Source organism: Podarcis raffonei, chromosome 17 (assembly GCF_027172205.1).
Source record: "Podarcis raffonei isolate rPodRaf1 chromosome 17, rPodRaf1.pri, whole genome shotgun sequence".
Lineage (NCBI taxonomy): Eukaryota > Metazoa > Chordata > Lepidosauria > Squamata > Lacertidae > Podarcis > Podarcis raffonei.
Genome location: NC_070618.1, coordinates 12,143,711 through 12,171,652, shown reverse-complemented (window position 1 = coordinate 12,171,652; position 27,942 = coordinate 12,143,711). Strand labels below are relative to the sequence as shown.

Sequence of the window (27,942 nt, the reverse complement as noted above, 5' to 3'; positions counted from 1 at the left end):
CCTGTATCAATTTTGGCAAATATCAGTAGAACTTCTTTGGCTGAAATCTGTGCATCTGTTAGCTTCATGGTATATGAGACCTTTATATATTTATTTTTTTTACTAAATTTTTATTAGGAATTTAAACAAAACATATTATCTTAAAACATACCATCCTTAATTCCCCCCCTCTTAACTCCCATAAAAAACCCACCCTCCACACCCGACTTCCCTCAGTTCCAGTCTCTGGTTTCTCTATCAATGCAATTCTCTGCATGTTACAAAATTGTATAGCAATTAAAAATTAATTAATTAAAGTTAGTATGAACAGAGAGCTCAATCATGGGTTGCTGTTTTTAAAGACTTGAGTCAAACTAGATGAATTAGTGGAAATCTGCAACCAGATCCCTCATTTCTATTTGTTGTTGTTGTTGTTTAGTCATTTAGTCGTGTCCAACTCTTTGTGACCCCATGGACCAGAGCACGCCAGGCACTCCTGTCTTCCACTGCCTCCCACAGTTTGGTCAGACTCATGCTGGTAGCTTCGAGAACACTATCCAACCATCTCGTCCTCTGTCATCCCCTTCTCCTTGTGCCCTCCATCCTTCCCAACATCAGGGTCTTTTCCAGGGAGTCTTCTCTTCTCATGAGGTGGCCAAAGTATTGTAGCCTCAGCTTCAGGATCTGTCCTTCCAGTGAGCCCTCAGGGCTGATTTCATTAAGAATGGATAGGTTTGATCTTCTTGCAGTCCATGGGACTCTCAAGAGTCTCCTCCAGCACCATAATTCAAAAGAATCAATTCTTCGGCGATCAGCCTTCTTTATGGTCTCCAAAAGCAGCCATAGCCCCTCCACTCTCCCACAGTTGGACTGGGGCTATGATGCTGTAGGGCTATGCTGTTTCCTTAATGTAAACCAGCTTTCTTTAAGCTGCCATTTGTTAGGAACAATATATGGGTGCACAGTCACTAAACCAGTCTGGTCTATTTGGCTTCTTCTCTTCCTGGTTGTCAGGTCGCACCATCATCCTCTCCACACACCATATGGACGAGGCGGACATCCTCGGAGACCGAATTGCTATCATTTCTCACGGCAAACTGTGCTGCGTTGGCTCTTCTCTGTTCCTGAAGAACCAGTTGGGGACTGGATATTATCTGACCTTAGTCAAGAAGGACGTGGATTCCTCACTCAGCTCCTACAGGAACAGTAGCAGCACCGTGTCTTACCTGAAAAAGGTACTGCTTTCAGAAGTGCTGTCAAGGGGAGAGGGGGAGGGACGCAGTTTGCTGATTTCTTCTAGAAACAATGGGGAGATTTTGGGGTCCCTCACATAACATATCCTATTCCTTTAGCCCACGACCAGAAATAGTCTGTACAATAAAAAAGGTTCTAGATTCAGCTAGTTAGCCGTGTTGATCTGACGCAGTCGAAATATATAAATAATTAAAAAATAGTCCAGTAGCACCTTAAAGGTAAAGGAAAAGGGACCCCTGACCATTAGGTCCAGTCATGACTCTGGGGTTGCGGCGCTCATCTCGCTTTATTGGCCGAGGGAGCCGGCGTTCAGCTTCAGGGTCATGTGGCCAGCATGACTAAGCCACTTCTGGCAAACCAGAGCAGCGCATGGAAATGCCGTTTACCTTCCCGCCGAAGCAGTACCTATTTATCTACTTGCACTTTGACGTGCTTTCGAACTGCTAGGTGGGCAGGAGCAGGGACCGAGCAACGGGAGCTCACACCATCACAGGGATTTGAACCGCCGACCTTTTGATCAGCAAGTTCTAGGCTCTGTGGTTTAACCCACAGTGCCACCTGCATCCCTAGTAGCACCTTAGAGACCAACTAAGTTTGTTCTTGCTATAATCTTTCCTGTACATGCATGAAAAGCTTAGTGTGTATCTGAAGAAGTGTGCATGCACACGAAAGCTTATACCAAGAACAAACTTTGTTGGTCTCTAAGGTCTCTGCTACTAGACAATTTTTTTTTAATTTTTTTATATGTCTCGAATAAAAAAGGTAAAAGAAAAAAGGTAAAGGACCCCTGGACTTAAGTCCAGTCAAAGGCGACTATGGGGTTGCGGCGCTCATCTCACTTCCAGGCTGAGGGAGCCGGCGTTTGTTCATAGACAGCTTTCTGGGTCATGTGGCCAGCATGACTAAACAGCTTCTGGCACAACGGGACACCGTGATGGAACCCAGAGCACATGGAAACCCCGTTTACCTTCCCGCAACAGCGGTACCTATTTATCTACTGGCACTGGCGTGCTTTCGAACTGCTAGGTTGGGACCGAGCTTTCGAACTGCTAACTGGGACCGAGAAACGGGAGCTCACCCCGTCGCGGGGATTTGAACCGCCAACCTTTCGATCGGCAAGCCCAAGAGGCTCAGTGGTTTAGACCACAGCGCCACCTGCATCCCTATAGTCTGTACAATAATGCAGTTTGATCATAGCGTGTAGTCATAGAAGGAGCTCAGTGTATTGTATGTAAATGGTTCTCCACACCCCATTTTCTCTTGAAGGCTAAGTGGAGATTTCAACTCTGGTCTCCTAGGTCCTAGATTGACACTCTAACCACTGCACCACACAAGCTCCTTAGAGACATAATATCAGTGTCCTTTTTGTTTCTTGAGAATTGCATTTTTCCCTCTCTCTCTCTCTCTTTTAAAAAACCACCCCGACTTTGTTCAGATAAGAGATAATTGGCTCGCCTTTTCTTTTCTCCTTAGGATGACAGTGTGTCTCAGAGCAGTTCAGATGCTGGACTTGGCAGTGACCATGAAAGTGACACCTTGACAATAGGTAAGGGATTTTAAAAGATAACAAAACATTCAGGTTGTTTCTTGTTTCTCTGCCTTTTATAATTTTAAGCCACCAGAGTGGTGGTGGTTGTATTTTTTAAAATTATTGTTGAGATTAGTCAATAATCTCATCTGCCTGGCTTCCTCTGTGCCTTCTTTTAAAAAAAGTTTTCACCCTGTCACTTTTCTGTTGCTTTCCCCAGCAATTTTTATTTATTGCCTTGGATCCAGTACCTCCTCTTCCTCCTCCTCCTCCTCTTCTTCTTCCTCTCCTCCTCCTCCTCCTCCCCTCTCTGTTTCATTTACCATAAATCTTCCATCATTTATTTTACTTTATTTTCGTAATGACATTTGTATACTTCTTAATCACAAAACCTCCAAGTGCCTTACATAAAATATACATTAAAATTATCAATAGAAGTCAGAGTTCAAAACCAACTTAACAAAAAAATAAAATGAAAAGGAGCAGTTTAAAAACACACATTTTAAAGATAAAACCACCTATTTAAATGCATGTCAACTTTACATATCCGGGCAGGCTTGACTAAACAAAGTTTTTAGCACGTGTCTTAAACAGTAGAGTGAAGTTGCCTGCCGAATTTCAATGTGCGGGGAGTTTCAGAGGGTAAGTTTTTCTGTGCTAAAAGATGGGTTCCTTACGAGTGTATACTTGTAAGCCTATATGCAGGGATGTTGCCCAGAGAAATGGATCAAAAATCCTCAAATATTAAAAAAATCTGGTTTTTGATCAGTGCGGTGGAGAGCAAACTTTCAGCAGTGGAGGAATTTGATGATATCTTGGTTCTTCCAGATGTTTCTGCAATTTCTAATCTCATTATGAAGCATGTCCCTGAAGCCAGGCTGGTGGAAGACATTGGCCATGAGATAACTTATGTTCTGCCCTATGAAGCCGCTAAAGAGGGAGCTTTTGTGGAGTTGTTTCATGAGATTGACGACCGCCTCTCTGACCTTGGCATTTCCAGCTATGGCATCTCTGAGACGACTCTGGAAGAGGTATGTGAGCCATGCGCTTCCTAATGAAGAAATACCAGCAATTCTTTTTTCCCTCTCTCTCTCTTTAGCGGTGGTGGATGAACAATTTGCTATCTAGTTATCTTACGTATAATAATGATAATAATAATAATAATAATTTATTATTTATTCCCCAGCCACTCTGGGCTGCTTCCAACAAAGTATTAAAATATAGTAGTCTGTTAAACATTGAAAGCTTCCCTAAAGAGGGCTGCCTTCAGATGTCTTCTAAAAGTCTGGTAGTTGTTTTTCTCTTTGACATCTGGTGGGAGGGCATTCCACAGGACGGGTGCCACCACCAAGAAGGCCCTCTGCCTGGTTCCCTGTAACTTGGCTTCTCGCAGTGAGGGAACCACCAGAAGGCCCTCGGCACTGGACCTCAGTGTCTGCGCAGAACGATGTGGGTGGAGATGCTCCTTCACGTATGAAAAGAAGGGGGACCAGGTTTCATCAAAGGTGTCTCTCTTTATAACACCTTTTGCTACCTTTCTAAGCCCAGTTATTCGCACTGAAATAGCCACGTCCCAGATATTGTTGAACCATGCGTTAAGGGGAAGCTCAGCCTGGGATTTCCAAAAGCACACTATCACCAAACGTGCAGCCATCAGTAGAAGGAAAAGTTAGATCTTTATGTTGAATAGTAAGATCAGAATCTAGGTTTAAATGAGAGCAGGGCTAAAGCTGGAATTGGCGAGAGAGGTTGTTTTAACAATTTTGGAAATGGTATTGGAGACCCTTTGTCCAAAATGTGTGGGTGAATTTCGATTTCCACCAAGCAGTTCTGGAGGCATGTGCTTTCTCTGCATATTCAGGCAACCCCATCAAAAAGTCTGATTCCCTCACCTGCTGCCTGAAATTATTAATCCAGGAGAAACTTTGCCATGCAATTCTCTCAGTTGTATAAACCTGCCCAAAACTGAAAGCAGTTTGTTGTGGTTCAGATGGCTCACCCCCTGCATGTTCTATTGGCAGCGTGCTCTGAAGCGGGAGGGAGGGAATTACAGAGATCTTTGGGGAAAAGTAGGTCCCATTGTGTGGCTAACAAAGGTGAGTGCAGTCATTTCAACATTTCTCCCTTGCAGATATTTCTCAAAGTGGCAGAGGACCATGGTGTGGATGCAGAAACCTCAGGTAAATATGATGTTAGTGGATCTGACTATTCAGACATTATGGTCCCCAGTGTTGGGCCTGCCAAAAAAAAAAAATATTTCTGCATGGCAGCACTTCATTTGTGTCCATCCTGTTTGCAATCCTTTTTTTAAATATTGATTTTTATTGGAAATTTTTCAGATATGCATTTCCATCATTAAATATCCACCATTGTAGTCATACATTCATCAATTTCCCTCATTCCCCTTCCATGGTTCTTAAAAATTTTTCTATAATTTCTGCATATTCTAAGAAAAAAAAATCAATTTAATTTAGTCCCTTCCCCTCCCCCCACCCCAATTAAATTTATTTTAATCCTGCTAGCGTTATTTTCCAAATATTCCACACAAAAATTCCACTCCTCTTTATATACTTGATCTTCTTCCTCTCTTATTCTGCTGGTTGGGCCTCTCTCTCACCTTCCACTTTTGGGCTAACAAAATCCGAGCTGCTGTAGTTGCATACATAAACAAGTTTTTCTGGATCCTGGGCACCTCTGTCTCATCACCATTCCCAGAAAGAATGCCTCTGGTTTTGGGGTGAATGTTTTTAAAAACTTTTTCTCCTGCATCTCATTATGTATCATTTCCCAATACTCCTTAACTATTCTGCATGTCGACTGCGTATGAAAAAAAATGTTCCTTCTACTTCTCTGCATTTCCAACACATATCAGATTCAGATCTGTTTGCAATCCTTTCGCCACGTGGTTCAGTTCAAACACAGGTCCATGCCAAGCACAGTGAAACTCTACATCAGCAATAGTGACCTTCAGGAATTTGTGGAGTGGTGCTTTGGTGATCCTTTAATGTGGCTGGGTTGGTGGCATTGCTGTTTTCATTTTGGGGTAGCTTTCATTAAGGGGCTATACCATTTGTGTTTACCCTTAGCATTGCTGCACAGAATATTCAGAAACCCATCAGGGCCGGCCCTGCTCTTAGGCAGAGTGAGGCAGTCAACTCAGGCAGCTGTTTTTGAGTGTCATGAGAAGGCAGCAAATTATTGTTTGTTTGCTTGATTTTTGTTGTGTATGAACTGCTAGGGGAGGGAAAGGCACTTGTGAGATTTTCTGCCTCAGGAGTTCACCTGCTTTGACTGTGCACCTTAACCTGTAAGGGGGGGGGGACATTTGCAGCAAAATGTCTTGGACCAGCCTTGACAAGCCCGAGGGGCTGGAGTTTGGGTGTGATGTTGCTGAACTCCAGCTCCCACCAGCCCCAGTCAACATTGCCAGTGGCCAGGGATGATAGAAGTTGTAGTGAATCAACCTTTGAGGAGGGAGAGGAGGCACAAGTTCCCCTGGCCTAGAGAGGTGTGTCTCACTCCCTCTATTCAACTCTCAGTCTTGAACCAAACCTGCATTCATCTCATAACACTTTACATTTCCCTTGCAACTTGAAGAATGCACATGCTACTTCCTTGAAGCTGCATTCTATCTAGGGTTCTTACTACTGAGAAAACGAAACAAAATGGAAGCCCACCTGAAGACTTCCTGCTGCAACAGTTCATTAGTGTCACTTCTCTAGTTAGCGTTAGAAGAAGATGGAGCCAGCTGAACCTCAGTAAGCTAACTCTTGAGCTTTCCCTTTCAGATGGCACGTTACCAGCCAGAAGAAACCGCGTCTTTGGAGACCGGCAAAGCTGCCTCCGTCCATTCACAGAAGATGATGCTTTTGACCCCAATGATTCCGACGTGGACCCAGGTAAAAGATGAAAAGGGTCCCTGTGTGTTTCATGGAGCCAGGCGGATGGGGGCTACTTCAACCCAGAGCGTGTAGGAGGAAATCCAGAACTAGAGGGACCCCTCCCCCGCAGCAGATGGTTCTCCAACCTCTGCTTGAAAAGTCCAGGAAGGGAGAGCCCATAATTGGTCTCCCTTTACTGAAGTATATTACAGTGGTACCTTGGTTTAAGAACAGCTTAGTTTATGAACAACTCATGTAAAAACACGCTGATTCCCAGACCGTCTGCGGGCTGCATTTAGAAGGCGATTGGGCCAGATCCGGCCCCTGGGCCTTAGTTTGCCTACCCATGATGTACACCCTACATGTTAATCACCTGATGGCCATGTCGGACCATCAGACTGAATCGTCAAATGATGAGTAGTCAAGTGTTTTCCATACATGTGTGAGCTGGCTCTTAGTCCCAATACAGCCCAAGCCAGCCAACAGAACCCTATAAAACCTCTAGCCAAGTGTGACAATGGACCAAGAAGAGCAGTCCCCAACACCTTATCTCTGGAGGTTTATAACTGCAAGTTCAGCATTCCATAAATGTAGGCCAGACAAACTGCATTATGGATCCACGTAGAAGTCTGTTAGCAGTATTGGTGAGGGTTTCTCTGTTGTGTGCCTGCCAGCATTTTCCTTCAGCTACATCAAAGGCAAGAGGAGCTGGCGTGCCTTCAACCTCAAAAGCTTGTAAGAACATTTGGATGATGTAATATATTTCTCCCTGCTTAAATATTCATCCTGCTTCTTGCATTTGATGAACAGGTTAAATCAGAGAACATATCTTGCCTAGGGGAGATTGCTTGGCTTAGGGGAGAGAGGGGTGAGCGTTTCATGAGCTGCAATTGTTTGCCTGCAGAATCCCGAGAGACCGACCTGCTGAGTGGGATGGATGGCAAAGGATCTAGCCAGATCAAGGGCTGGAAGCTGATGCAGCAGCAGTTTGTAGCTCTGCTATGGAAGAGGCTGCTTATTGCCAAACGCAGCAGGAAAGGTTTCTTTGCCCAGGTGAGATGGGCTCTGCCTGCTACAAAATGGGCTGGGTGGGTTGTATTTTATTGGTTTCTCAAAAACATTTTCCTCTTGTTTCATAAATGCACCGCTTGAGACAGATTCTGTCTTACAGGCAAGTTTTCACCCAGGTTGTTTTTGGAATTTGATAGAATCCGGTTAGCTGACACTCAATAGCAGCTAGCAGACTTGAAAAAGCAGAACTGATATGAACACCCGTCTAATCCAATCTTAAGCAGGCTACTTTTGCTAGTGAGTTTCATTTGTCATCATTACCGCCAGAGGGCAGTGTGGTTAAATAAGTCTGCAATTCAGTGACCAAGTTGACTCAGCTGTTGGTGTCAAGGTTTTAGAAGTGGGAAGAACCAAGTCCCAGTGTGAGCGTGAGGGGGCATTCTTATTTCTCAGAACATTTGATGTGAACGACTCTTCCCAATTATAATTTTCAGATTGTTCTCCCAGCGGTCTTCGTCTGCATTGCTCTTATATTCAGTTTGATTGTGCCTCCCTTTGGTAAATATCCCAGCTTGGAGTTGCAACCATGGATGTATGATCAGCAGTACACGTTTATCAGGTACGTATCAAACTCTGCAATGGAGGTGGGAGGGAGGATAGAAGTAAAATGTGAACTGTGCGATGAGAATGTCAGCTGTTTTTTTGTTACTGCTCTGGTACCTTGGTTTTCAAACTTAATCCGTTCCAGAAGTCCGTTCCAAAACCAAAGCGTTCTGAAACCAAGGCGCGCTTTACCACAGCAAGTAATGCAAAATGGATTAATCAATTCCAGACTTTTAAAAGCAACCCCTAAAACAGCCATTTAACATGAATTTTACTATCTAACGAGACCGTTGATCCATAAAATGAAAGCAATAAACAATGTACTGAAGTACGCAATCAGTCAGTCAATCAATCAATCAATCAATCAGTAGCTGAACTGGGTTCCACACAAAAACAAAAGAGCCACAAAACCGCAAAATAAATAGCAAAAACAGACCAACCTCAGCATAACACTCAAAACGGAAGCGTGGCACTCAAATTGGAAGCGTAACACTCAAAACGGAGCACGTTCGGCTTCCGAAAAAAGTTCGCAAACCAGAACACTTACTTCCGGGTTTGCAGTGTTTGCATTCCAAGTTGTTTGAGCTCCAAGGCATTTGAGAACCAAGGTACCACTGTATTACCCAGCCTTCCTGCCCAAATAAAATTTGTGCCATTCCAAACAATAAAAGTATTAACAATAAGGCACAGATACTGTTGCTTGAAGCAAAGACTTCATCTCCCTGAACGCTTCTCTGTTCCAATGCTTCAGTGTGTTGGTTGCTTTCTCTGCCTGCACTGTAGTTCAGGCCCCTGATGGTGTCTTTGGTCCCATAGCAATGATGCTCCAGAAGACACTGGAACCCAGAAGCTTTTGGATGCTCTCCTCAACAAACCTGGTTTCGGTACCCGCTGCATGGAAGGATACTCCATTCCGTAAGTGGAACCTTTGCAAAACCCTTGTGGAAAGCGGGGGATTGGAGTTGGAGGAGAAGTCCGCTCTCTTTCCTTAATGCCTCTCTTTGAAGTTATTGTCAAGGCTGTGTGTGTGTATATCTTGATTCTGTGGGAGCTGCCGAAGGCGGCGTTGACTGCAGAATGCAGCTTATGAAAAGGATCTCTGTTTGCCACTTTAGCCTATCAGTTACAATATGTTGGGAAGTGCATGCAATGGGGAAATCCTGATAAAATCTCAGCAGCCCAGAGAAGTCGTTGAATAGGGTCAGATCTACACTCATCATTTCCGACGTTAAAAATGCGTCACTAAAATGTGACAGCAGAGGGCGCTTCAGAGCAGCAAGCCACCAGCAATGGAAAACTGCCATTAAGAGTTATAGAACGTTCTGTTAACAATGTTTAGAAGATCAATATAGATCCAGCCTAGGTTTCCAGTATTTTAAAGTGGGGCTTCAGTGCTGTCCCTTCTGGGCACTCATCACATCACAGCATCGTAACTATCACCTGAAGCATGATACCGTTCCTGAAGTTATAAGTTTGGCGAACCATAAACACAACAACAATCGTTATTTTTATTATATCCCATTTCCTCTCAACCGTAATCTACTTAAAGTGCAACTTAGAAGTGGGACAGATGGACTGACCACAACAGCCAGTGTGGTGTAGTGGTTAAGAGTGGTAGGCTCGTAATCTGGGGAACCGGGTTCACATCTCCGCTCCTCCACATGCAGCTGCTGGGTGACCTTGGGCTAGTCACACTTCTCTGAAGTCTCTCAGCCCCACTCACCTCACAGAGTGTTTGTTGTGGGGGAGGAAAGGGAAAGGAGATTGTTAGCCGCTTTGAGACTCCTACTGGTAGTGATAAAGCGGGATATCAATTCCAGCTGCTAGCGCATAGCAGGTGACAAAGACAACCTGGTGGACGATATGATTTCTGAAACACTTTGATGTTGTTCTGACTCTGCCCTTCTGCCTTTTTTTGTGCAGGAATACTCCTTGCTCAGTAGGCGAAGAGGGCTGGACCACTGATCCTGTGCCTGAGGAATTGATGGAAATCTTCCAGAACGGCAATTGGACTATGGAGAACCCCTCTCCATCGTGTGTCTGTAGCAACGAGAAGGTGAAGAAGATGCTCCCAGTTTGCCCTGCTGCAGCTGGTGGTCTCCCTCCTCCCCAGGTAAAAAATACTTTGGTATGTAGAAAAGACTAGGTACAGGGGGGGGGTTATGTGTAAAGTTACATATGCTTTTTATGTACAATTGTAAGCTGCCCTGGTTTTTAAATAAATGATTTAGCAGCATATAGATATCTTTTTATAAACGAATAATAAAATAAACACTTTCTGCCAACACTTAACAAAGCACACCAGGCAACTCAAAACCTCCAATGATGATAATAATGAAGTATAACATATATTTATATTCAAGAGTAACGTTTTATTGTCTGAATAAAAGAGGCTTTTGAGCTATTCACAATAACTAGTCAAAACACTCTCACCGTATCCTGTACGATTTCAGAGTAAAGGATCAGCCTCTGCAAGTGCAGCAAGAACTGAACCTTCCTGTGGGCACCTAACATGTGTTTTTAGATATGCCATGGTGCCTTTGTCTAATTTTCTCATTATGGCTATATCTTGTTTTAATCAGCCATGAGCTGATTAAATTCCATCAGGTTTCCACACAAAAGCTCTATGTTTCTTCATAGCTTTAGATTTCAGGTAGACCAAATGAATGACATACAACATTCGAGGTATTTCATAGCCGATAAAACCCTTGATCTATCTTTTTGTTTTCTTCTTTCCCCCGCCTTGGCCACAGAGAGTACTGAACACTACAGATATCCTGCAAAACCTGACAGGTCGCAACATTTCTGATTACCTGGTGAAGACCTATGCACAGATCATTGGGAAAAGGTACCTGATGTGCAGTATGCTTTAACAACATGATGTCCTCCCAGTTGTTTTTGGACTCCATCTCTAATTACCCCAGCCTGTCAGGGAGGATGGAAGTTGTAGTCCAAGAACATCTGAAGGTTGCTATGTTTGTCCCTTCTTTACTTCATTGTGTCTGACATAACAACCCCTTTTCTCTTCTTTTTGCATTCACAGTTTGAGCAATAAGTTTTGGGTGAACGAATTCAGGTAAATACACCTTTCTCTTTGTCTTTTTTTTGGTGAAGCTTGTTCATTCCCAAATGCCCCACTCCTGCCTCTAGTTTCAGAATGTTAGGAACTCCTGAAATACATTTGCAGGATTAGATCATTAATTTTACCCAGTAATTATTCACTCAGTGTAACTGACCACTGGGAGATAATGTGACTCACAGGCATGTACGAAATGGCTTTCCACTGTATGTATATATGTCAACAGGCATCTTTATGTCCAAGATTATAGTGTACGTTATTATTTTATTACCTCAGTCAGTGTGAGGCTCCAGAGAGCTGTGCATCCCAACAATTTAATTTCTTTTTGTTGAGTAGCAGACCAGGATTGCAAACCTGAAATTGCTGACAAGAAAAGCAAAAGTCTCTTAATGGAGGGGGAAGACTCATATACGCAAACCATAAAAATTAATCTGGTTTAATGTGTTCCCAGGTATGGTGGCTTTTCATTGGGAGCCAGTAGCTCTCTGGTGCTCCCTCGCCGTGAAGAAGTTAATGAAGCAATCAAGCAAGTGAAGAAAATCTTGGAAATAGCCAAGGTAAACAGAGCAGAGATTTCTATGCGAAAATAAATGGCTTAGGCCTTGCTACTTGATTTGGAATTCAGGTGGTCTTTTGGGAAAGGGTAGGAAGGAATTCTAAAACAGCTAAACAGTGCAAACTTAGGTAGGCAAGATTGCAATTCTATAACAACTTACCTGGGAGTAAGCCCCAGTGAACTCGAGGATATTTCTGAGTATACCTGTGTAGGATTGTCCCCCCCCACAAGCATATTGCAATTCATGTTCTTTGTTATTATCCCTTTTAGGGGGGCTCTGGAGAACGGTTCCTTAACAGCCTGTCGAGCTTCATGAAGGGCTTGGACACGAATGATAATGTAAAGGTAATTCCACCTGCTTGTTCTGTATCCTGGTAGCCCAGGTGCAAGTTGTTCTTGAATGTCCACAGAGGCTTCTCTCAAAGTTTAATAGCTAAAGCACTTGATAATAAAATAAAATTGAAGGCATGCTTCACTGAGACACCCAGAAGCCTTTCCTCTTACTATGTTTGAAATTAACCTGGTAAGAGAAAAGGCCAAATTTGCAATAAAGCGGTGGGGAGCGTCTACAGTTTGATTCCCGAAGTGAAGCGCTTCTGTGTTACTCTTTGTTAATTCCACTGTGCGCCCTTTCCAGGTGTGGTTCAACAACAAAGGCTGGCACGCCATCAGCGCCTTTCTCAACATAATGAACAATGCCATTCTGCGCGCCAACCTGCAAGAGGGAGAGGACCCCAGCGCTTACGGCATCACGGCCTTCAACCACCCTCTGAACCTAACCAAGCAGCAGCTCTCGGAAGTCGCCTTGTACGTCCCGGAAGCGGGTGGATGGGGAGAGGATAAGGGGAGAGGGGAAATTGCCTCCTTAAAATTAAACAGGAGAATTAAGTCCAGTTTCTGCTTCGGCAGCTACAGGGCATGGTAGAAACTGGCCTGTTTCCATGGGTACTCCTAACCAAGGATGTAGCTGAGCAACGGGTTACGGTGCACCCAGTCAAATCTACAAGCTCATTTCTCACCCTCTTTTGAAATTTCTCTTTGCTCAGGATGACGACATCGGTGGATGTTTTGGTCTCCATCTGCGTCATCTTTGCCATGTCCTTTGTCCCGGCCAGCTTTGTGGTTTTCTTGATCCAGGAGCGTGTCACTAAGGCCAAGCACCTCCAGTTCATCTGTGGCGTGAAGCCAGTGACCTACTGGCTGGCTAATTTTGTGTGGGATATGGTAAGGCTATATATGTTTCTGCATTATCCCCCCCCCCACTTTTGTCTTTAGAGAGAGAACACATTCTATCAAAGAGTGCATCTGAAGTGTGTATTGCATGCCTATCCCCACACTCTGACCTGCTAAGAGAGTAATATAGACATCATAAAGTCTCATCAGGCTTCCTTCCCTTTTTTGTCCATCTACCTGACACTGTTGTGCGAAGGAGGAGAGAGAATTCTGCTTCCTGCACCATCCTTGTCTCACTGTGGTCACAATCTGGAGAAGCTCAGTTTTGTCCGTTGCTTGACTTTAGGGTTGCTTTCTATGCATAGCTGTCAACTTTTCGCTTTTCTTGCGAGGAATCCTATTCGGAATAAGGGAATTTCCCTTTAAAAAAGGGAAACATTGACAGCTATGTTTCTATGATAGGGGGAAAACCCTACGCTGTCTATGGTCATTTGAATCCTTTAAGCTGGAGCTATTCTGATTGCATATTCCTTTCTCTCTTTTCAACTCGCAGTGCAACTATGTAATTCCAGCCACCTTGGTCATCATCATCTTCATTGGCTTCCAGCAGAAATCCTACGTGTCCTCAAGCAACCTTCCCGTGCTGGCTCTTCTCCTCTTGCTCTATGGGTAAGGGAGGCCCTTTCGGCTCAGGTGCTGACGACCGATCAAGATGTAGCAATGGGGTTCCTTAATGTCACATCCTTTCTGTTTCCCAGGTGGTCCATAACGCCTCTCATGTACCCGGCATCCTTTGTGTTCAAGATCCCTAGCACAGCATACGTGGTGCTCACCAGTGTGAACCTCTTCATCGGTATTAATGGGAGCGTCGCCACTTTTGTCCTCGAGCTTTTCACCAGCAACGTGAGTTCTTGGTGGCCGCAGCCAGCATGCTTTGCTGTTTGCTGTGCTTTATTTTTTAAAAAAAAGATTTGATAAAAGTTGAATTGATTAATTCAGCCTGCTCCGTGGCCTTTCAGATTTCAGCACAGAAATACTAGATGGTTGCTAAAAGGTGAATTAGTCACATCTTTGTGATTTTGCTTAGATTTCCTGATTTATTCCAATTGAGAAATGTTGCCGGAATTCAGAATCCTTTAAAAAAATGTACATCTTTGAGTTGATAAGCGAAAGGAATGGATGTACATTCTGTAGCAATAGAGAATGTACATTCTGTAGCAATAGGTGAAAGAGACTAGGAGGAAACTGAAGTATAGATGCTGAGGTAATTCGTTTGCCCTCTATTTTGCTTTAAGGAATTCATTCCTCTCCTCCTAGCCTAACACTGTAACCACAGGGATGTAGCTAGTTCCTCTGGTACCCGGTGCGGCGGGGGCAGAGCAACCTGCCCATGGGGCTGCCGCCGCAATCCTTATGTGGGGGCGGCTGCCGCAAGCCTCGCGTGGGCCCCCCCAAATGGATCAACGTGTCGGCAATCCGACACCGAGGGGTGACAAGATTGCTCCCCGAGCGGATCTGCTGCACCAATTGGTGCGTTGGTGATCCACCCGGGGGGGGGGCAATCTTGTCACCCTCCTTAGGCATGACACCCGAGGTGGGGCGCCCCTCCACCCCCCATATCCCTAAGCCAGTGTGTACACAAACATGTGAATACATACAGGTAATGGCCTTTGCATGTGACTAGAAATCCAGGCAGGACCTATCAAGATCACATTAAAAATGCAGTCGCAAATACCTCTGGGAGTGAAGAGACATGCTGCTATGCCATCCCTTCCAAGGAAAATGTACGGAAAAAAATATAGCTGGACCCATAGGGGCAACCGCTCTCCTTTTGTAGAATGTCCCTGGATGACAAGGAGCCTAGGTGAGCCTTAGGTTCACATGCTCTCACACCCCTCTGGCATGGCCACGAGGAGGAGATTAGAAGTTTTTGCTTCAACTAACTACAGTTCAGCATTACATCCGAACCCTAAACTGAAGTTTCCCTTAATTTATAGTTTGTTGGAACAAGCCAGCTTCATATAACCCATGGTTTGAAGCTGCTTTATTCCAAACAAACCATAGTTCATATTAAGCACAGTTTTGTTGGCTTCAGATGAAACAAAAGCTGTGGTTCATCCAAAACAGTAGCAAAAGCTTCCACACTTCTTGTGGCCATGCTGGAGTAAATGAAAAGTGTGTGACTCTGACATGCATCTAGGCTCATTCTTGTGTGACATCTGAACCAGATCAGGTTCTGTTTCAGAGTTCAACATTGGAAGGTTCCAGTCCATTTGGATTGAACACAGTGGACCAATTTGCCTGTCAGAGTAAGTCAAGCAGCATGCTAGTGAACACCGCCCAGTTGCTCCTGCCTTGCCCCTCTCCTTGCACAGACAAGAGCAACAAGCCATGCAGCTTGTACTGTTGTTATGTCCAAACTGGGATTGTGATTTGTTTCTTCTGGAAAAAAAGTTGAAGAAGCCAAAGTCTGAACCTGGCATGTTCAGGAAAAACAAAGCACAACCGTGGTTCGTATGTAACAGCAAGCCAAGGCTTGATGGCCTGTTGCTTGTATCAGTGGAAAAGCAGAGCTTCAGGGCTGCATGCACTAGCACCCTGTTCGCTCATGGTAAGGCATTGATTTTGGCTTCAGTAATGCGACGTTGCCCTTAAATCTGCCACATTTTTAACCCAAAACCAACCTGAATTCTTTTATGCCAAAGAAATAAGTCCTTAATCTCAAAATCAGTTTAGTCTTTAATTTCAGTGGGTGCATGCTTCACTCTTTCTGGATAAGTTCTCTGAGTTTTTCCATTCTCTGCCTCTTGATATGTGTCCCTTTTTCGTTGTCGTGGTAAATTTCCAAGCAACTGACTGCCACTGATCTTGTGTCTTTAGAAGCTGACCAACATCAATGACATCCTGAAGTCGGTATTCCTCATCTTCCCCCATTTCTGCCTGGGCCGGGGCCTGATTGACATGGTGAAAAATCAAGCTATGGCAGATGCCCTAGAAAGATTTGGTAAGTGAGGTGTTGGCCTAGTGGCATCATCCTGTTGGCATGCACCCAAGGAAATGGGGGCAATTGGCAGGCCCCCAGCTGGCTCCAGCCCACCGGCTGGTGTGCCAGGCAAACTCCGGTCCTTGGTGCAGCATAAATCTGCGGCCCAGGCTTCAGAAGACTGAGCACACTATGCTATGCAGCAGAGAAAACACCGCGCAAACAGAAGCGGCACAAAAAGCTATGTGGACATATTTACAAGCAGGTTTATTCAGCGTAGATCAGGACAAAAGGAAAACATGTCTGATCTCCTTCGTGTCCAAAGCAAAACAGGAAACTATACACAAACGGAAGTTCCCAGCATACTGTGCTGGAATGTAAACAGACATTGGAGACTTGGGCTGTAAGGCACTGTTGGGTGGATACTCTAAAATCAAACAACCCACATTTTGCACTGAGGAAACTAAATTTTACAACCTGTATAAAGTATGCAAATTAAGTGCATTTGTGTACTCTTATTTATTCTGCAATTCTTAACCATTTTACACAATGTGGAGGGAGGCCAAAAGAATTATGCTCTTCTCCACCCCAACCATTGGAAAACTTAATTGGCCACCTGTTTGTCTTCAGATATTTCAGCAGCCTTTACTCAACGTAGTTCCAAGCATAACTTTGCAACCATTTGGGATAGGAATGTCCTTTCAAAAGTACTGTTTGTCGTCAGGAACATTAGAATATGAGAACCACTTTGCATGCAACCAATCTTTTAGGTGTTCATTCTAAGATGCTTTAATGTACAGCGGTACCTCAGGTTAAGAACTTAATTCGTTCTGGAGGTTCGTTCTTAACCTGAAGCACCACTTTAGCTAATGGGGCCTCCCACTGCCACCATACTGCCACTGCACGATTTCTGTTCTCATCCTGAAGGCAAAGTTCTTAACCCGAGGTACTATTTCTGGGTTAGTGGAGTCTGTAACCTGAAGCGTCTGTAACCCAAAGTGTCTGTAACGCAAGGTGCCACTGTATGAGTAACAAGCAGCAACAAATACACATTTTCTAGCAGATGTATCATGTTTACAAACTGGGGGGCCAGGATTGACTCTTAGATCAGAGGTAAACTCAGGGGTTTCCTGTGCAGCATGTGGAAAAAATCCTTGGTAATTTGCAAATGACCGCAATCAGCATTAGAACATCTCAGATGCCAGCCATCAGGTTTGCTGAGTGTTTAAATTGTGTCTCTGTTGCGACAAACATCTGAGGTATATTAAAGATCAGTACAGTGTGTGTTGCTCTTACATGCGAGCTTGTTGCATGCAGTGTTGTAATAGGGAGCCTTCCTAGACGTCTGATCGGACAGTTGAATGACAGCCTCTGCTCTTCCCCATTAGGTGAGAACCGCTTTGTCTCTCCTCTCTCCTGGGACCTGGTGGGACGGAATCTTTTTGCCATGGCTGTTGAAGGCGTCGTCTTCTTCCTCATCACTGTGCTTATCCAGTACAGGTTCTTTATCAAATCCAGGTAAAATGGCCTTTGTGACAATGAACACCCATCCTAGGGAAAGGCATATGCAGATTTTGAGGATCCAAATAATTGGGAGGGGGGAGCGTCTCTACAAGACAAGCGTCTCTACCACCCCTCCCCACAGTAAGTGAAGTCAGAAAAGAAGAAACACAGGAAGCAATAATAGCACCAGAAACCCATGCTTCATTCATTCATTCAAAAGCATTTTATCCCACTCCTCAGCCAAAAATAAACTCCCTGAGCTGCCTACAAATGTTAAGGTCCACACCTTAAAATGTAAGGTGGGAAGTGGCTCGCAAAATTGTGTGTTAATTTCCAGGATGTGCAGGGAGCTGGCCATTAGCTAAAGAGTAAGTTTCAACCTTAATTAATTACAAAAGAGATTGTGTACACCACCTTTCTCCTGCCAACCTGGCAGTTTGAAAGCACATCAAAGTGCAAGTAGATAAATAGGTACCGCTTCGGCAGGAAGGTAAAACGGCATTTCCGTGCACTGCTCTGGTTTCGCCAGAAGTGGCTTAGTCCTGCTGGCCACATGACCCGGAAGCTGTATGCCGGCTTCCTCGGCCAATAAAGCGAGATGAGCACCGCAACCCCAGAGTCGACCACGACTGGACCTAATGGTCAGGAGTCCCTTTACTTTTTACACCACCTTTGGAATGGGATCCAGAAGTCTAGGACTGGTCTGCATGTTACTGAATGCATCTTGAATTATCAGTGCACAAACTTAACCTCCAAGTGATACATTCCCCCCCCCCCCACAGAACTGGCAATGCTAAGCTGCCGCCTGTGCATGAAGAGGATGAGGACGTGAACAGAGAACGGCAGAGGATCATTGGTGGCGGTGGGCAGAGCGATATCTTAGAAATCAAAGAACTAACCAAGGTAAGAGGACAAGCAAGAAGTTCTTTGGGCATTCTGTGCATGGGGGAAGTTTGCATTTCCATTGCCACTGACGCATGGGGCCTAGCAACCCACCTAATGGTGCTGCTGTACAATTTCCTGCTGATGGATGCTTGAAATTATGGAGCAAGTGTTGATAGCATCTGTGGCGATCACACAGGGTCCCCGGACGTTTCACCGTCTATTGATCCCTGTGCCACCACTTTATTTCTCGCTGCCACCACCCAGGCCCTACCTGGTACAAAACTGAGTCCAGTCAGGGTTAAATTGGAACATAAACTTCTGTTTAAACTTTATTTATTGCAGTTTAACAAGGGTGTGGTTTCATAAATGGTATCGGTCCATTACAATCATGGGGTGCCTATCCAGACCTATAACTTCCGCTACCTGCTCTCACTCACCAAACCACCTCTCAGATATTTACTTGTCTTCCTAGCCCCTAACTGTTCCTGACTCAGCTTATTTCGCTACACTAACTCAACCTACCCACAAACTCTATCCCAATTCACTCCCACTCCAACCAACCACCCAACTCCCAGCAAACTCCCCCCTTCGCCCCTCCCAGAGCTGGTTTTATAGTCCCTCTGACTCCACCCCCTTGGTTCTGATTGGGTAACCTGTTTAACTATTTCACCTCCAGCACTTTCATATGTTAACGTCACAGCGACCGTTCCATGACACCCCAAATTCATGGGGTTCACTCTCTATTTTCATGCATTCCCTAGAATCAAAAGGGATTGCCGCTGTTGATAATGGTCTGCATTTCAAACAGAAAGAACCTCTCACTCATTGAATCAACGTATGAACAGGGCTATGCTAACTAGCTCTGCCTCCCAGCACTATGCACATCAGATGATTGCCCTACTTCCTGACCAGTTGAACTGCACTAGGTGCCACAACAACAACAACACAGAACATAGTGCGGAAGGGGTGTGTGCGCACCAAATTTTATCATCACACAGAGTGCTGCTGAAATTTGAGAGTCCAAAGTCTGCCACTACTAGGAATGTTTTCAGACTACAATTCCCATCATCTCTGACCACTGGTCCTGTTAGCTAGGGATGATGGGAGTTGTGGTCCCAAGACATCTGGAGGGCCGAGTTTGCCCTTGCCTGGATTAGTTGGTATGCCCCCATTCATGAATTTGTTGATCACATAAGTGCTTTCCCCCCATATACACTTGCTGGGATTTGCCGAATTTACCAACAAAAAGGACAAAATCTGGATGTCCTTTGAGAAACTGAACTGCAGGCAGAGGCCCTGCTATTGATTTGGCCGAAGAAGAGAAATGCACTGGTAGAGGATGCAAAGCTTAGTTGTTGCCAGCTATGAGCAAATTTCTGTTCTTCATTCCAGGTATACAGAATGAAACGAAAGCCTGCTGTGGATAGGATCTGTGTTGGAATTCCACCCGGAGAGGTAAGATTTCCAAGTCATTGTTTGCATGTACTGTATTTTTCGCTCTATAAGACACACTTTTCCCCCTCCAAAAATTAAGGGGAAATGTGTGTGCTGCTTATGGAGTGAATGCAGGATCCATGGCTTCAGCGATAGCAACGCGAAGCCTCCGAAGCGCAGTGGGAGCGCTCCCACCACACTCCAGAGGCTTTGCGTTGCTTTCGCTAAAGCCTGGAGAGCGAGAGGGGTTGGTCGCACCGACCCCTCTCGCTTTCCTGGCTTCAGGGATAGCTTTGTTTCATTGGAGAGGTGCTGTGCAGCTTTCCCTCTCTGTGCAGCACCCCTTCAGCGAAGCGGGAGGAGAAATGGAAGGGGCTCCGTTTCTCCTGCCGCTTCGCTGAAGGGGCGCTGCGCAGAGAGGAGTTCTCCCCCTCTAAAACTAGGTGCGTCCTATTGTCGGGTGCGTCCTATAGAGCGAAAAATATGGTATTTAGTGAAACATTGCTCAAGATGCAAGGCTCTTCTCGGGGAGACTGGAAAACCCACACAAACATATTCTACTCTGGCCAGCACAAGCTCCTCGGCTAAAAAAAGGGGGGGAAAGTGGCTGTTTCCCTGCCATGGAATCTCCCACCATTACTAACTGCTGTGCCCATGGCTCCTTCTGTTTTCATGCAACAACACAAGGAATGTGTGAGAGATGAATGGGGCATGCATTTGCTGATCGGGTCTTTTTTAATATTTGCAGTGCTTTGGACTCCTGGGTGTGAATGGTGCTGGCAAATCCTCCACTTTCAAGATGTTGACAGGAGACACGGATGTTACGGGAGGAGATGCTTTCCTTAAGGGCAACAGGTATGAAAAGAAATGGCGGCTCCTTCTGCAGAAAGCTATGTTTTTCATGGGCCTTTCTGTCTACTGCTGCACTTTCAGAGCAGATGTGATTTCATCTGCTCAGCAAAAGTTGGTTTGGTCTGTGAGACTGGATTGTGCTGCACTGTTGGGGCAGTGACATGCTCATGGTTGCTGTATGTATTCCATGCAAGGGAAGAACTTGGTATTGGTCACACTATTTAACATCCTGAGAAACACCCTTTTTCATTTTTATTTTTTTAAAAAACCTGATTTTCTAGGCTGAGAAGTTCAGCTTGTCACAGCCAGTGAAATCTGGAAAGCCAAAAGAAGGGATCAGTAGGATCTCCAGTGATCGGAACACGGCTTAGGCCACAGCTGTGCGCATGCCAAGATTCTGAAGGAGTGCAGGAAAAGTGTAGAATATAATATTGGGTGCATAACATTTTTAATGGTTTCTGTGCTAGACATAATCCCTGAGAATAAATCCCACAAAACTCAAAGTGGGGCTTGTTTCAGCAGAGACTTGCACTGCATGAAATGAAATTACATTTCATCGAATAAAATGAGACTACAGTGGTACCTCTGGTTACGTACTTAATTCGTTCCAGAGGTCCGTTCTTAACCTGAAACTGTTCTTAACCTGAAGCACCACTTTAGCTAATGGGGCCTCCTGCTGCTGCCACGCGATTTCTGTTCTCATCCTGAAGCAAAGTTCTTAACCCAAGGTAATATTTCTGGGTTAGCGGAGTCTGTAACCTGAAGCGTATGTAACCTGAAGCATATGTAACCTGAGGTACCACTGTAGTCCTCAAGGTCCTCAAGTTTGCAAGTCCATAACTTGCAACTGTAGGTGCTAAACATTTAGGAGCCTGGACGGTGGCTGAATAAGATTCTCAGTTGTGGCTTTGGTACTTTGCACAACTCTTGCCCCTCCCTATGGCTAGAAAAACTAGGGTTATGCAAATGTGCTTTCACTTCTTAATTTGAATTTTCATAATGTTTGGCAGCTCTGTTCATTAACATGAGCCAGAAGGAAATGCATAGAATACAAAACCATGATCACAAACTCTGTATTGAAATGCACCATTTCCAAAAGTCTTGATTGACATTAGGAAGGTTGTTGCCAGCGGCACAATTTTGTTGAACAGTCTGTTTAGCACTTCCAATACATCCTTTTAAAATTCTAACTTAATTCCGTGTAGTGGCAAATTTTTTTTGCATTAGCTGTCAACGTCTGACAATTCCCAATTGGTCGGTGCACCACAATCCACCCTGTGCTAAACCACTAGCAAAACGCTCAAGATCTGCATCTTCTCTCGTTGCAGTATTTTGTCTAACATCCAAGACGTCCACCAGAATATGGGATACTGCCCTCAGTTTGATGCCATAAACGAGCTGCTGACGGGGAGAGAACACCTGGAATTATTTGCACTCTTAAGAGGCGTCCCTGAGAAAGAAGTCTGCAAGGTAAAAAAAATCAAGGCGGCAGGACAGGGACCACCAGTGCTAATTACTGCAATAAGCTCCATAGGGTTGGTGATGAAGGGGAGGGAGCAAAGGGGGCATTCATCTCTGTTTGCTTTAAAACATTCAGGTAGGTAGCCATGTTGGTCTACCAGTTGAAATAAATAAAAAAATTGTCCAGTAGCACCTTAGAGACCAACTAAGTTCGTTCTGGGTATAAGCTTTTGTGTCTGAAGAAGTCTGCATGCACATGAAAGCTTATACCCAGAACAAACTTAGTTGGTCTCTTACTTTAATTATTTAAAGTAAATAATTTTTTTATTTACTTTAAGGCATTTATATCTTGCTTCACCAGAAGCATGTGGTGGCTTGCAACAATGATCTAAAGCAATAAGTACCGTATTTTTTGCTCTATAAGACTCACTTTTTCCCTCCTAAAAAGTAAGGGGAAATGTGTGTGCATCTCATGGAGCGAATGCAGGCTGTGCAGCTATCCCAGAAGCCAGAACAGCAAGAGGCATTGCTGCTTCACTGCACAGCGATCCCTCTTGCTGTTCTGGCTTCTGAGATTCAGAATATTTTTTTTTCTTGTTTTCCTCCTCCAAAAACTAGGTGTGTCTTGTGGTCTGGTGCGTCTTATTAAGCAAAAAATACAGTAAATGCACACACAATAGGAATGTTTGCAAAACAGCAATGCGGCAGCAAAGCCCAATGGGCATAACATTCTGGCTGTGCCATGAGCTCCCTTTGACTGGATATAGACAGTCGTGTTTTTCAGAGGATCAAAGGCATCTTGAAAAAGAGGCCCCCACTTATTATGATGTACAGCAAGCCGCTTACGCAACACTGGGCGTTTTTTGAATTGTTTCCAATTGAACAGAGGCAGAAGAGGGTAAAAAGGAAGGTGCAAATACACCGTGGGAAGTGAACTGAGCCACTTTCAACTTTCTTTAGAAACAAAACAATTGTCAAGTCTCCAACCTTAAAGAACTTGGAGGTGCTTCAGCCTCGTTTGCTGTGCTGAATGGCCTGGAATATATAAGAGACTGATAAAACCTAAGTAGGACTCTGGAGTCGCAAACAGCAGCTTTTTAAAGCTGCACAGAGCCTGGAGGTTGTTCTTCTCTGTTCATGTTGCCCTCCTATCTGGCAGGTTGGTGAATGGGCTGTTCGCAAGCTGGGCCTTGTGAAGTATGCAGAAAGATGCGCCGGCACCTACAGCGGTGGGAACAAGCGCAAGCTGTCAACTGCCATGGCCCTAATCGGAGGGCCTCCTGTGGTGTTCCTGGTGAGTAGGGTGTTGCTCACATAAGCAATGCGTATTCTGCAAAAAGGCCATTCTAGTACCAGTTCTTTTTTTCCCTTTTTCAATAACATTTTATAAATTTTCCAAAATAAATAAATAATAACAATGCATAAAAATAACAACAGTGTATAAAAAGAGGGGGGGCAAGTATCATGAACAAATTTTTAAACCATTATTGCAGTTGACTTCCCTCCACTCCCCTTCTTGGTTTCATTATTTAGTACTTATTCATGCACGTCCATAAAACCTTTTATTCTTTAACAATCCAATTTTAAAACTTTTTCATCTTATTACAATCGAGTTTTAAAAGTTATACCAATGTAGGAATCTATGCACAAAGCTTCCCCCAAAAATACATGCATTAAATAATCGTCCCTGTTTGGGGTTTCAAATTATTTAATATGTCCTGCATAGTTCACTGATTTATCTTGCCAATCTTCTTTATCTTCTTTGGTGATCTATAGTGATCCACTCTCAAATACAGGAACCAAGTCTTTCTCTCAATAAGTCCATCAAATCCTATACATCTCAGTATCATAACTTCAGTTTTTTTAACAAAAACCATTTTCCACATTCTCTTCAAATTTTTATATGTCTTTTCAGAAGATTGGAAAAAATTTAAGGACTATTTACAGAAATATTGTAAAATTAAGGAATGCTGAATGATGTTGGATTGAAATTGAGTGGTTTCTAGCTGTAATGATATAAAGGAATATGGATGAAAAAAAGGGTTTGGATAGAAAATAAGGTGATATTATAAGCTGTAATGCTTTAAGTTAAGGATTTGCTGAACAAAGAATTTAAAAGGGAATACAAGAAGGGGGGGTATGAGGAGGTCAGAGAAATATGTTACTGAAAAGATTGTATTTTGAACTATATGTCTTTTTAAAAATTTTTGTTTGTTTGTTTTTTGTTTGTATAAAAAATTGAAAATCTTAATAAATATCTTTTAAAAATATATATATATATATGTCTTTTCCTAGGCCTCTAGTACCAGTTCTTAAATAGTAGTTATTATAATGTTCAACTGCCACAGCTCAGGGTCAAGGAGGCGCTAATGCAGCTGGTCTTTTAGCAAAACTGATGGAATGAGCCCTGCTTCATGATAGTTGAGGGAGGGAAGGCGTGATGGAGCTTATCATCATGAAATGATGCTCTGGCGAGTAAGATCAGTGCTGATTTTTTATTTCTCAATTGCAGGATGAGCCGACCACAGGAATGGACCCCAAGGCCCGTCGTTTCCTTTGGAACTGCGCCTTGAGCGTCATCAAGGAGGGAAGGTCTGTGGTCCTTACATCTCACAGGTAAGCGGGGTTGGGGGCTCTTAGCTGCTACAGTGGTACCTCGGGTTACATATGCTTCAGGTTACATACGCTTCAGGTTACAGACTCCGCTAACCCAGAAATAGTACCTCGGGTTAAGATAAGAACTTTGCTTCAGGATGAGAACAGAAATCGTGCTCCGGCGGCACAGCGGCACCAGGAGGCCCCATTAGCTAAAGTGGTACCTCAGGTTAAGAACAGTTTCAGGTTAAGAACGGACCTCTGGAACGAATTAAGTACATAACCAGAGGTACCACTGTATTTGCATCACACAGCATAGTGATGTGTTTCAGTCACTGTTTCGTTTTCGGTTGCAAGTGGATTGTGACCAAAAAAAGGATCTGTCATCATCTAGCTAAAGAAGCTGTTTAAAACACAGTTTGAGTCCACTGGGAACATAGAATGGATGCTAAAATCCCTTTCATCGAAATGAATGAGACATGTTTAGTTTTGGCTGGATTTAGTGTAAATTGTACAAGAACTCCAGACAGACACACAACGTGAAACAGAACACAGCACGATATCCTAACAGTACTGAATATTCTTTTTAAAATTGATTTTTAAATTCAAGTAACAAAACATAGCCATACAAGGAAAAAAGAGAGCTTAGTAGTTGTACAGAAAATGACAAAAATAGCAGCTGATGGTAGCAGTTTCAGATGTTAAAATTATTATTATTATTATAATTAATATTATTAAGTATCAAGGTCTTGTCACTTAGTGGTAGAGCACATGTCTGTCCTGAGATATTTCTGTCTCAGCTAGGAGGGTGCCAAAGACCTGAAACTAGACCTGGTGCTGCTACCAGCCAGACTTGGCAGTATTGAGCTAGCTAGAAGGACAATTGCTCTCTCTTTTTAAAAGAATGCAGCTTCTAGTATTGAAGATTCTAAAGACTGCATATCCAGGTCTTCCTTTTCGTTTGAGGATGTAAAACTGTGCCGTGCAAAAGTGATTTTGCAAACTTGCCGGAACCTTTATTTGCGCAATTTAACTCACTCGTTCTCTTACCCACAGCATGGAAGAATGTGAGGCCCTGTGCACTCGAATGGCGATCATGGTCAATGGGCGGTTCAGGTGCCTTGGCAGTGTCCAGCACCTGAAGAACAGGTAAGCGCCACTGCTTTATGCTTGCTGCCTTTGCACAGGTGGATGCACCAAGATAGCTCATGTGAGCATTTTCAGAATCTGCTTCAGAATAGATTGCATGCAGCCAACAAATAGGTGTAACTGTACTTATTTTGAAGTCTGTTCTGGATCATCTGATAAATTAATGGATTACATTTATTCACATTTGCATAATATCAAAACAACACTATCAGCACCCTTTTTAAAATAATGATGCTTTAGGTACCTTACAACTTAATAAACAAAAACAGTTAGGAGAAAAGGCCATCATTAATGTGTGTGTGTGTCTCCCCCCCCCCCAATCTCACACCAGAACAAAATAGCCTCACAAAATAACCTGGTTGTCCTTACCTCGCTGTCCTGCCATTTTAAAATCAGCCCCGTTTGATTAATAATCAGTTTAAACTTGGGGAGGCATCCTATGCCCACTTTGAACTTCCCTTGAACTCAAACGGTTTGCTTCTCAGTACAGTGGTACCTCAGTTTAAGAACAGCCCTGTTTACGAACTATTCGGTTTATGAACTCTACAAAACTAGTAGTGTCCCGGTTTGCAAACTTTACCTTGGTCTACGAACGGAAGCCGAATGGTGGAAGGGCATCGGTGGCGAGAGGCCTCATTAGGGAAAGTGTGCCTTGGTTTAAGAACAGTTTTGGTTTAAGAATGGACTTCCGGAACAGATTAAGTTCGTAAACCGAGGTACCACTGTAGATATGTTGTATACGATTGCACTGTTGGTTGATTAGCCTAAAAGTTAAATCAGTTGAAGCTCTCCTGCATAGTCTTGTGTTCATTCTACTTCTGTTAAGATCTTTACCAAACACCTACTATGTTTTTAAGCTACAGGAATAAAAAATGCTCCATTTTTTGAAGGCTACTCTGTTGAAAGTCCCACACTTTCCTCCGTTTGTTTTTTGCAGGTTTGGAGATGGCTACACAATCATAGTGCGAATAGCAGGGGCAAACCCTGACCTGAAGCCTGTTCAAGACTTCTTTGAGCTCGCCTTCCCGGGCAGTGTGCTGAAGGAGAAGCATTGCAACATGCTGCAGTACCAGCTGCCCTCCTCTCAGTCTTCTCTGGCTCGGATATTTAGCATCCTCTCCCAGAACAAAAAGAGACTCCACATAGAAGACTACTCCGTTTCACAGACCACACTTGACCAAGTAAGTTTACAGTGCCTCTCATATCTTAAGAGCAGTGCTCACATTGAGTGGAAACCCAGGGGCTCTTCAGTTGCTTTTTGTAGGATTTTTGAGTCCAGGAGAGTTCAGAGGGCCAGACAGATAGGTCCGGAGAGTCACATCTGGCCCTCAGGCATCTGCCCTGGTGTATCATCATGGAGATGCCACACAAAAAAAGTTCCTCTCCTCCTTGGACAATTTCAGCCCTGGTCAGAGTATGCAAAGTTATCTAGCCCATTCATCATCGCCATCATGTTGCAAAGCACCATGTCGCTCCTCCATAATGTTTGGCACAGCCCAGACCACAGCTGGCAGAAGGAAGACAGGACCTAGCTATGGAGGAACTCTGGGGAATTATTGTTCCATGAGAAGCATGGGGTGAAGTTCCACGCGCTTCTGGCTCACTTGATGACCTACTTGCATGTGTGAACCAGTTCATGTCCCCTTAGAGCAGAGCTTTCCAAACTGCGTGTCACGACACGTTAGTGTGTCGGCTGCAGTGTGTAGGTGTGTCGGAACAATATGTGTCCATATCGCTTATAAGGGGTTAGTTGAACCTCCGGTTTGCTAGTAAAACTGAATTACTGTGCCGCAAAATGATGCATGTCTGAAAAGTGTGTCACCAACGTGAAAAGTTTGGAAAGCTCTGGCTTAGAGTATCTTTCGCCAGAACCTGAAGACAGGCCTTTTTTCTGTACGCATTTAAATGTGCACTTTTCTGTTCGTTTTAAATTTCTGCTTGTTTTAATGTTTAACAGCTGTTCTGATAATTTTGTATGTGTATATGTTGGGGACTGGGGAAGAGGAATAGTAGAGA

General features: G+C 44.0%; 1 protein-coding gene across 2 annotated transcripts in view; it reads left to right on the top strand.

Annotated features, from left to right (window-relative positions):
- Positions 1–27,942, top strand: part of ABCA1 (ATP binding cassette subfamily A member 1) — a 104,771-nt gene that overhangs the window by 75,780 nt on the left and 1,049 nt on the right. For both annotated transcript variants that reach the window (XM_053371478.1, XM_053371479.1), the window contains exons 23-49: positions 994–1,214; positions 2,707–2,779; positions 3,590–3,792; positions 4,893–4,941; positions 6,550–6,660; positions 7,547–7,695; positions 8,148–8,272; positions 9,073–9,171; positions 10,180–10,369; positions 11,010–11,104; positions 11,300–11,332; positions 11,787–11,892; positions 12,162–12,236; positions 12,529–12,698; positions 12,938–13,115; positions 13,618–13,733; positions 13,823–13,967; positions 15,945–16,068; positions 17,436–17,565; positions 18,333–18,453; positions 19,828–19,890; positions 20,618–20,724; positions 22,050–22,191; positions 23,342–23,476; positions 24,695–24,798; positions 25,834–25,926; positions 26,864–27,107. In XM_053371478.1, coding sequence (XP_053227453.1) covers positions 994–1,214; positions 2,707–2,779; positions 3,590–3,792; positions 4,893–4,941; positions 6,550–6,660; positions 7,547–7,695; positions 8,148–8,272; positions 9,073–9,171; positions 10,180–10,369; positions 11,010–11,104; positions 11,300–11,332; positions 11,787–11,892; positions 12,162–12,236; positions 12,529–12,698; positions 12,938–13,115; positions 13,618–13,733; positions 13,823–13,967; positions 15,945–16,068; positions 17,436–17,565; positions 18,333–18,453; positions 19,828–19,890; positions 20,618–20,724; positions 22,050–22,191; positions 23,342–23,476; positions 24,695–24,798; positions 25,834–25,926; positions 26,864–27,107 — 3,401 coding nt within the window. The remainder of the gene's footprint in view (positions 1–993; positions 1,215–2,706; positions 2,780–3,589; positions 3,793–4,892; positions 4,942–6,549; positions 6,661–7,546; positions 7,696–8,147; positions 8,273–9,072; positions 9,172–10,179; positions 10,370–11,009; positions 11,105–11,299; positions 11,333–11,786; positions 11,893–12,161; positions 12,237–12,528; positions 12,699–12,937; positions 13,116–13,617; positions 13,734–13,822; positions 13,968–15,944; positions 16,069–17,435; positions 17,566–18,332; positions 18,454–19,827; positions 19,891–20,617; positions 20,725–22,049; positions 22,192–23,341; positions 23,477–24,694; positions 24,799–25,833; positions 25,927–26,863; positions 27,108–27,942) is intronic.